We start from the raw sequence: 10,510 nt of genomic DNA on the forward strand, positions 1-10,510 counted from the left end.
CTCATAACAACTGTGTAGGACAGATAACTGCACTGTAGCGTTTCCAAGATAGTAATATGTAGGAAAGCACCCTGCCTCATCTTTTTCCTACAGAGTGGCTGGTGGGTTTGAATTGCAGACCTTTTGGTTAGCAGCTGAATGCTTTAATCACTGTACCACCAGAGACTCCTTTCCCCTAGACCTGGTGCCCTGAATCTGGACTTCTAGCCTCCTGAACTGTAAGAAAATAAATTTCTGTCCATTGAAGCCACTCCCCTGTGGTGGTTCTGTTCCAGCAGCATGGAGAGACTGAGACCCTGGCTCTGTGCCTTTGGGCTAGTCTTGCTTAGGCACATTGAGCCTGTTTCCTCTTCTTTAATTAAGGATGAAGTTGTTGTGAGGTCTACATGCTCATCATCACATGCATTAGCACAGCTCTGGCATCCAGAGGTGCTCACAAACTGTCTGCCTGCAACGTGACCCAACGTGGGGAAGACTGACATAGACAAGTGATTCTCACACAAGGCAGGTTGGATGTACATAAGGACACAAGTTGAGGCAATAGGCAAAGAGGAGGTGTACCAGGAAAGGGAAAAACAGAACAGTGTGGGAGAACCAGACAAAGCTTTCCTGGTGGGGGAGAGTAGAGGTGAAAGGGTGGCTTAGACTTTGATACGTGGCTGTGAGGGGAGAGGAAGGCATTACAAGCCCAGGGGACAGCCTGAGCAAAGACACAGGGGGGAGACACTGGGGCCAAGTGGAGCTGGGCAGGAGGGGTGGGAGATGAAACTGGAAAGGAAGATAGGAGGTGAACTGGGTACCATCTCTAGGGTCACTCTTCATTCATTCACTCATTCAGGTTCTCAGCACACTCTCTGGGCCAGGCACCGTGCTCTGGCTGGGGACAGAGCAGTGGGTGAACAAACAGGCACACACAGTCCCTGCCCTGAGAGGGAGTCCTGTGTCAGGGCCCAGAGAACTGCTGCCAGGCTCCACAGGCCCACACGGCATCTATGCTGGGTTCCACTGCACAGAACCTTCTTGTACTCAAGAACAGGCCTCAGCATCCCAGGAACTGCTAGGGAAGGAAGACCAGAAGTTATAGCTCACAGCTCCTCAGAGGGAAGGCACCTTTCCCTGTCAGGGGACACTATGATGAGCACAGGGTGTCTATACTTCTCACAGGACTGTGGGCTGCCCACAGGGACAGGGCTCCCTGTAGTGGAGAGAGGCAGTGGCAGAGACCACCCAGCCAAGAGCCAAGCCTGGACTTCTCAGAGCCACATGTAGGGAGAGCCAGGAGCACAGGAGCTACAGAACAACCAGGAGCAGCTCCTGAGTTATCAACCTTAAACACACATGAGGAACGGATTTTATAAAAAATAAACAGAGCTGCACCATCCAATATGCTAACCACTACAAATGTGCCTACTGCACACCTCAGTGACTTTATTTTTGTGTAATTTAATTTCAATTAAATTAAAAATGAAAAACTAAAACAATATAAAATCTTTCTCCGTTGAACACAATCTTTTGTGTTTCATTTAATTTTAACCATTGAAATTTTGGCATCTGTGGTGGTGAAGTTTGTGTGTCAATCTGGCTGGGCCTGGTTGAGTGGCTGGGCAGCTGGATGTAGTATTCCCCATGATGAGACTGGTAATTAACTCCATAGTGGAATCTACTGGAAGCAGCTGAGCAGCTGCCTTTGGGATGTGGTCCACTTCCCGTGTATAAGCAGCAGCTTTGGGAATGGTATCTAGCTGATGGCACACTTGCATCCTGCGTGTAGCCATGTCATTGTTCAGCAGCTTGCCATGCCCTGTTGACCTTGGGACTTTCAATGGTCTTGAATCAATTGCCTGCCATATAGTTTGGTAACATCGGGACTGTGCCTTTTTACTTGTCAACCTTGGGCTTTTCAGTCAGCAGTTGAGTGAAGAAAAGTCTCCAGTTTCAGTGGGCCGGGAGCAGGAGGCAGAGCTGAAGCCCAAGGCTGAGGGGCTTTCACCCAACCCCTAGAGTCTGGCACTTTGAACTCAGACTTAAAGCCTTCAAACCGTGAAAGAATAAACTCATTTGTTCAAGCCATTCCATTTGTGGTATATTCTTGTCAGAGGGGCACTAGGGAACCAGAACAGCATCTGAATTGAGATGTGTTATAACTGTAAGATACACACCAGATTTTCAACAGTCAGTATAAAAAAATAATGTAAGATATCTCATTAATAATATTACATAATATGATTATGTATTAGTATTACATTAAATGATAATATTTCAGGTATACTGGGCTAAATAAAATATGTTATTAAAATGAATTCCACCTGTTTCTTTTTTTTTACTTTTTAAAATGTGACTACTAGAACCATTCAAACCAAGTAACATCATGATCCTAATGTTGGGTTCTTCTAGACTCGTTGTTGTTGTTATTTGCCATTGAGTCGGCCCCAACTCATAGCGACCCCTCCTTGGGTTTCCGAGGCAGTATTGCCCAACCTTCCTTCCGAGGAGTGGCTGGTGGGTTTGAACCGCCAGCCTTCTGGTTAGCAGTCAAGTGCTTTAGGCACTATGCTACCAGAGCTCCCTCCAGACTCATTAACAGCCTGCAATACGCAGATGACCAACCTTGCTGGCTGAAAATGAAGAGGACTTGAAGTACTTACTGATGAAGATCAAAGACTACAGCCTTCAGTTTGGATTACACCTCAACATAAAAAAAAAAAAAAAAAAAATCCTTACAACTGGACCAATAAGCTACATCACGATAAATGGAGAAAAGATTGACGTTGTCAGGGATTTCATTTTACTTGGATCCACAATCAATGCCCATGGAAATCAAAAGACCTATTGCACTGGGCAAATATGTTGCCACAGACCTCTGTACAGTGTAAAATAGCACAGATGTCAATTTGAAGACAAATGGTATGCTTGACCCAAGTCACGATTGTTTTCAATTGCCTCATATGAATGCAAAAGCAGAACAATGAATAAGGAACACTGAAGAATTGATGCATTTGAAATAGGGTGTTGGCAAAGAACACTGATTACACCATGGAGTACCAGAAGAACGAACAAATCTGTCTTGAAGAAGTACAGCCAGAATGCACCCTAGATGGGAGGATGGCCAGACTTTGTCTCACTTACTTTGGACGCCACCACGCCTGCCCACTGCTATTGAGGCAATTCTGACTCACAGCAACCCTATAAGACATAGTAGAATTGCCCCATTGGGTTTCCAAGACAACCTTCCTTGCTGAAAATGAAGATGATTTGAAGCACTTATTGATGAAGATTAAAGACTACAGTCTGTAGTAAGGATTACACCTCAACATAAAGAAAATGAATATCCTCACAACTGGACCAACAAGCAGCATCACGATAAATGGAGAGAAGACTGAAGTTCTCAAAGACTGCATATTACTTGGATCCACAATCAACACCAATGGAAGTAGCAGTCACGATCAGACATTGTATATTGCACTGGGCAAGTCTGCTGCAAAAGACCTCTTTAAAATGCTGAAGAGCAAAGATGTCTCTTTGAAGACTAAGGGGCTCCTACCCTAAACCATGGTATTTTCATATACATGTGAAAGCTGGACAATGAATAAGGAAGACTGAAGAAAAGTTGATGCTTTTGAGTTGTAGTGTTGGTGAAGAATACTGAAAGTATCATGAACTGCCAGAAGAATGAACAAATCTGTCCTGGAAGAAGTGCTGCCAGAATGCTCCTTGGAAGTGAGAATGGCCACACTTCATCTTACCTACTTTGGTCATATTACCAGAAGGAACCATTCCCTGGAGAAGGATATCATGCTCCGTAAAGTGGAGGGTCAGTGACACAGGGGAAGACCCTCAACGAGATGGATTGATGCAGTGAGTGCAATGATGAGCTCAGGTATAACAAGGATTGTGAAGATGGCTCACAACAGGGCAGTATTTTGTCTGTTGTACACAGGGTCACTAAGAGTTGGACCTGACTTGATGGCACCTAACAACAACAAAAAATCTTTATAGAAGCAGACTACCTCACTTTTCTCACATGGAGTGGCTGGTAGGTCAAACTGCCAATCTTCTGTTTAGCAGCTAAGTGCTTTAACCACTGTGCTACCAGAGTTCCTTGGACATGTTATCAGGAGGGACCAATCCCTGGAGAAGGACATCTTGCCTTGTAGAGGAGTGGGTCAGCAAAAAAGAGGAAAACCATTAATGAGATGGATTGACACAGTGGCTGCTGCAAGAGGCTCCAAAACAGCAGTGACTGTGAGGACAGTACAGGACTGGGCAACAATTCATTGTGTTATATATAAGGTTACTGTGAGTCAGAACTGGCTCGATGGCACCTAAGAGCAACACGTGGCTCCCATGTAGCTATGCTGTCCAATACAGTGGCTACTAGCCACAAATGGCTATTTATGTTGAATAAAGTCAAAATTCATTTCCTGAGTCACACTCACCACATTTCAAGTGTTCAACTGCAACATGTGGGCAGTGGCTACATAGCTGGACAACGCAGACACAGAATATTTCCATCATCGATGAAAGTTCTCTAGGGCAGTGCTGCTCTAGACTAAGTATAAAACAATTTTACATGTACTTTTCAGCCAAAATATAAGATTTTTTAAAGTTTTCAAAGTTTCACTCATCAACTGATACTTCCAGGTCCCCAAGGGACAAGCACACATGCAAGTCCTAAATGCCTAATGTCAACCACTATGTTCCTCCACCCTGGGTCCTGTAATCAACAGTGAATTTGCTCTCTTTTTACCTCGATGTCATCCTCAGCAATAATTCCCATGGAACAGCATTATGGTATCTGGCCCCTGGGTGGAGTGAATTGGGAGTGGGGTGGCTGGCAACCAGAGGCAACTCTAAGTGTGGACCAGGGTATGGTCAAGACAGTGCCCAGAGACCAGGCAGCAGGCTGGGCATGCTGTGAGGGGCTCAGGTTAGGACACGCTGAGTCAGCTGAAGGGTGGGTCTGGACAATACCCAGGTGAGGCTGAGGAGATCACAGTGTTGAGAAGATCTGAGACAGAGATTTAAGGGGTGGAGAAGAAAACAGAAAAGGCAGGATGTCAGACATCTCACTGAACTACCAGAAGTGCTGAGTGCTTCATAAAGTGGGATCTGAGGGTTGTTCTGGGGTTCCAAGCCGCAGGCCACAGAGCCCTGGGAGCAGGGCCAGGGTCCACCAGGGCAGAGACACAACCATTCAGCCCTACCAGTACAGTTCCTGTTCAGAGCGGGCCCGAGCAGTGCTTTGCATATGAGTTGCATGCTGTTCCTTTAACTTGAGCCAGCAGGATGGCACATGGGGACTAGGCACTGTTGGGAATCAGAATTGTTGCATGACTCTCTGGGCTTCAGTTTCCTCATCAGGAATGATGACTTCTATTCACACATGTCCACATGCTCTTTTGCAGATCAAATTTACATGCTGGTCTCTCTACCTGGAAGCCCCTTTCCTCTACCTTCTTGCTTGGCCAACTCCTCTTAGCCTTCAGGTCTCAGCTTAGATAGTACTACTTCAAGGAAATCCTCCCTGCCCCCCTTTCCCGTCCCCTCTAAGTCTCCTTTCATCACTCTGGATATTAATTATTAACTGACATAGCTGCTCCAGCCACTCCTCGGAAGGAAGATGGGCAATCTACTTCCATAGTGATACTGCCTCGGAAACCCAAGGAGGGGTCGCTATGAATCAGGTCCGACTCGACGGCACCTAACAACAACAACAGCTGCTCCTCCATGAGATCATGAACTTGCAGAGGGCAGAGCCAAGGTCTCCTTTACCACAGCATTCCCCACACCTAGGATGACACCTGGTGTGGAGATGTAATCTAGTTAAAAATAACAAACTCACTGCCATGAAGTCAATTTCAACTCATAGCGACACCTCCTTGGGTTTCCAAGGCAGTATCACTACAGAAGTAGATTGTCCCCTACTGTTTCCAAGGAGTGGCTGGTGGGTTTGAACCGCCAGCTTCTGGTTAGCAGTCATATGCCTTAGGCACTACACCACCAGAGCTCCTGTTACATAGTTAGCTGAGTGAAAAAAAGAAAACAAAACAACAACAACAAAAAAAACTCACAGCCATCGAGTCGGATCTGATGCACAGTGACCCCTCCTTGGGTTTCTGAGGTGGTATCACTACAGAAGTAGATTACCCAATCTTCCTTCCAAGGAGTGGCTGGTAGGTTTGAACCACCAGCCTTCCTGGTTAGCAGTCAAATGCCTTAGGCACTATGCCACCAGAGTGAGTGAATGAAAATGAGTGAATGCTGTATTGAGTTTGAGGCTCTCTGGGATGTCCAGGTGCAGGTGTCTGACAGAGAACTGCAGGTAGAGGCAGAAGTCAGGAAGAAAGGGCAAGCTGGAGGAGAGATGTGACATGTTTCCCCCTACGGGCTGTGGTTCCCTGGAGGACCCTGATAAGGTAGACTTTCTCAGTGGATCACTTGCAGAATGAAGAGAGGACCAAGATCCCACCCCCAAGCACAAGGCTGAAGGTCCTGCAGGAGGGAAAGTCAAAGAATAGATCCTTTCAATTTTCAAGGACTTGACCTGCAGGGAGGAAGCAGAGGTGTCCCGTGAGTCCCCTGGAACAGAGCTAGGGCAGGCTGCTGAAGGTTTCAGGGAGGCTGACTTTGACTCAAAGTGCCAAAGTCTTCTAGGGCTGCTCTGGAGAGATATGTGCCCATCACGGGAGACATGCAAGCAAAGACTGCGGTGCAAGCAAAGACTATTTAGGGGTGAGTCAAAGACTTGATGGGGAAAGGGCTGGATTAGATGACCCGTCAGGTCCCTCTAGCCTGGGAACTGAGGAGCTCCCCACAGCCTGGAACCAACCCCTAGAGAGAGCTGTCCTTGTCCCCTGGGCATCATCTCTGGTCAGGTCCTGACCAGCAGGGAGCTCTGTGCTTCAGAACACATCAACCCTCTCAACAGGTTCCCACAGACTCTCAGCAGAGGAGCTGGGGCAGCCAACGAAGGTGTTCTGGGAGATACTAACTGGCCTGCCAGCACAAAACAAAAATGGTTCAAAACCTTGAAAAAAGAAAATTTGGGTTCTTTTTCTTGGTCAAACAGCCCCTAACATTTCACCGAATTCACTGAACAGCTTCAGAGATGCTGGTAGAAAGGAAAGCGCTCTTGGCCAGCAGGTGGGAGTCATCGTTCCAGCTCTACCTCTGCCAGAAGCATACTGTGGCACCTCGGGCAGGTTTCTTCCCTCTGGGCCTGTTTCCCCATCTGTGAAATGTGAGTGCCCCCCTCATTATGAAGCTCAGAGGAGCAACCTAGTGTGAGACATGGAAGCAAAAGTCCCATGAAATGTGAGAGACTGCTGTCTTCTCCCTTAGTTTTCAACCACTGAGGATGATGATGATAAATGAAAGCAAAGATGAAGGATTTCTGCTCCTCCCAAAGGGAGGCCAGCAGCCTTCTCTCTGCAGAAGCCGGAAACCAGGGAGATCTTTCAGAGACCTCTTACACAGATTTGCACCTACCACGTCTCAGGGAGCATAGGGGAGAGCTGGGGGAGAGGATTCTGAATGCAGGGCTGAAGAGGCAGGAGGCAGAGGCTGTGGCCTGGGAGCAGGAGGAGCCAGGGCTCTTGGGAGGGAAGGAGATGGCTGTGGAAAGGGGCTAGAGCTTTTAGAGAAGTCCTGAAGCGGCAGGATGTGGGTGGAGGGCAAGTGGATCTGGGGGCTGGAGTTCTTGATGGAAGGGAGCTGGAAGGGGCAGGATGAGGGAGGCCTGGGCAGGACATTGTCTGTGGACTCCAGCTGTCTCCTGCCCGGACAAAAGTCTTCAGACCAACCTGTTGGTGTCCACCAGCGCCCTCCGGAGGCCTTCCCGCCTGGTCTCGGAACAATGCTGTCCCCCAAGCCCCTCAGGCTAGCCCCACACCCTGCCCCGCCAGTCCTCAAAAGCCATGGGTTGCTCCTGAGCACCCTCACCTCCACCAGCGGGTAGGCAATCTCGTTGTAGATCTGCTCAGTGAAGTGGTCCATGTAATAAGCGCCGTCGAAGGTGAACTGCTTGGGGGGCTCGTCGGCGGCGCCTGGGTTCTGGATGAAGCACTGGCCACGCGCGCAGTCCACCGTCACCACTGGCTGACAGCGCAGCTCCCGCTCTCGCTGGTTCATGGGGCGGCAGCGCACTACCACCTTCACCGACTCCGAGGCCATGGCGCCACGGCCGGGGCCCCCCGTACGCGGCCCGACGTGGGCGCCAGGGCCAGGGCAGAAGCCCACAGGCCGGGGGACCCCGGACGGCCCTGACCAAGGGGCGGGGCCAGCGCCGACCGCGGGGGGCGGGGCCTGGAAACCGGGGCAGGGCTGCGGCGGGGCGGCAGGATTCCGCGGAGGGCGACCCGAGAGGAGGCCGAGGGGCACGGAGGCCGCGGGGAAGTCGCAGGGCCGGGGCCGCCGCCTCCTCCTGCGCCCGGGCTCGCCCGTCCCTGAGGCCCTGCCCGGGCGGGGACGTGGGGGATCCGCGCTGCAGGCGCCGCCGCAGGACGCGAGCCCCGGGAGACAGCCGTCAGCCCGCAAGCCGCTACGGCGTTCGCGGTTGCTGGGCAACGGCCCTGTCGTCACAGGTGTTGGCCCGAGCAACGTCTTTGCGTTCTCCCGCCCAGCCGCAGGGAGCGTCGTGCAAGAGATTGTGTCGGGGTACCGCGCATCAACCATTTACTGGCTAGCACGCGTGAGCAAGAACCGGCATTTGGCTTGACTGGAGCGGCTGCTTGCGCCGGTAAAAAAAAAAAAAAAAACACCAGTCAATTCCGACTCATAGTCAAACCTTTGGGTTTCCGAGGTGGTAAATCTTTTAAGTAAGTAGATAGCCCAGTCTTCCTTCCTTCCCTGGCCTGGCTGGTGGGTTTGAACCACAACCTTCTGGTTAGCAGTCAAATGCCTTAGGCACTACACCATTATCTTCTTTAATCCTCACAGCTTCAGTGCAAAGAGATTAAGTAGCTTGCCTGAGGTTAAGCAGCCAAGATTGGGAGGCCAGCTGGACGCTATGGAGCTAACCAAGTGCCAAGAAGAGAGACACCACGCAGTGGTTAGATCTACTGAGAAAGGCTGCAAGGATCTTTGTCTGCATCCCTGTATTGGCTCGGAAAGGCGGCCCCAGAGACCACATCACCCTGGGCAGTCTAATGCCATCCCTAGTGTTTTCTAAGATTTAAAAAAAAAAAAAAAAAAAAAGCTTTGGGAGTCAAAGTCTCCTGGCTGGAGAGGCCATCCCTCCTAGCCTTCCTGGTTCACCACAAGCTGTCCTGTAGTATGACTCCTCGGAACTCCCCTTTGTGCACATAAACAGTGAGTGTCAGCTACTGCCAGGCATGGTGACAGATACCTTCCTGGAGCCCATAGTCTAGAAGGGAGACTAACATTAGACACAAAATCCCACAAATGAGTGACGGCAAAGTAAAGGACCAGTTCTATGAACAGCTAACAAAGGACCTCACCTAGAGACTTCCTTTGAGTCATTTCTCCTGTATCCTCACTGCCTGCTAAGGCCAAGTCCCCTCTGGTAGGTCCATATCACTTCTACCTTCAGATGGTTCTGCTCAGACCCGGTTGCCAAGGGAGGGAAACAAATAGGGTTGGCCAGGCTAGTAAGGTGGCTCCTGACAGCTATGGTGCCAGGATGTGAAGGTTGAGTTAACCAGGTGAAGGGAGGGGCGGGGGATGAGACCTGTCCAGGCTGTGCAAAGGTCCTGTGGCATGCTGCAGGAGTAGAAGGAAAGCCAGAGCTGCCAGAGCACACGAATTTGAATCTTTTCTCTCCAGAAAATACCCACTGAAACTTTTAAGCATAAGAAGAACAAGATCACATCTACCTACCTAATTCTTTCAGGACATCGGGCCAGGGCTTCCATCTGGCCCACCATTGGCTCCTCAGCACCAGCTGAAACCGGGCAAACTGGACAAAGACCTCGCCTTTCAAAGGAAAAGCCTGTACTAGACAATCTTTGGGCATGCTACCAGAATGAACCAGTCCCTGAAGAAGAACATCAGTGAAAATGAGGACGCCCCTCAACAAAATGTTTTCATCCAGTGGCTGCAAAAATGGGCTCAAACATAGCAAGGACTGTGAGGGGGAAGAAGGACCAGGCAGTGTTTCATTCTGTTGGTCACAGGGTCACTATGGCTCGGAATCGACTTGATGGCACTAAGAGCAACAACAACAAACAATCTGAAGAAATGCATTTTTATTTGTTTCAAATCCACACAGTAAAGACAACTAGGCTACCCAGGTGGCGTTGGTTTGAACAGAGAAGCAAACAGTTATTAAGACATCGAGGACCTCTGCACACATAGCCCAAAGACCTCAGGCTATTTATAAAATGTGATCAATGAATGCTGTGTGAAGAAATGTTAAAGTGCTTGGGGAAGGCTGGTCTCTTTGGCATGCAGAATATTCTCGATACCTTGTCTTCAAGGAGCTCTGGTGGTACAGTGGTTAAGCACTCAGCTTCGAACCGAAAGGTCTGTAGTTTGAACCCACCAGCTGCTC

At 49.4% G+C, this 10,510-nt stretch overlaps 1 protein-coding gene across 1 annotated transcript in view; it reads right to left on the minus strand.

Annotated features, from left to right (window-relative positions):
* The window catches only part of KIF17 (kinesin family member 17), a 67,731-nt gene extending 59,559 nt beyond the window's left edge, over nucleotides 1-8,172 (minus strand). Inside the window, 1 exon segment of the mRNA XM_007935660.1 lies at nucleotides 7,942-8,172. Within this exon segment, the coding sequence (XP_007933851.1) occupies nucleotides 7,942-8,172 (231 nt within the window).
* Between the last annotated feature and the right edge of the window lie 2,338 nt (nucleotides 8,173-10,510).

This window comes from Orycteropus afer, unplaced genomic scaffold (assembly GCF_000298275.1).
Source record: "Orycteropus afer afer isolate SDZICR_OR568_19922 unplaced genomic scaffold, OryAfe1.0 scaffold00031, whole genome shotgun sequence".
NCBI lineage: Eukaryota > Metazoa > Chordata > Mammalia > Tubulidentata > Orycteropodidae > Orycteropus > Orycteropus afer.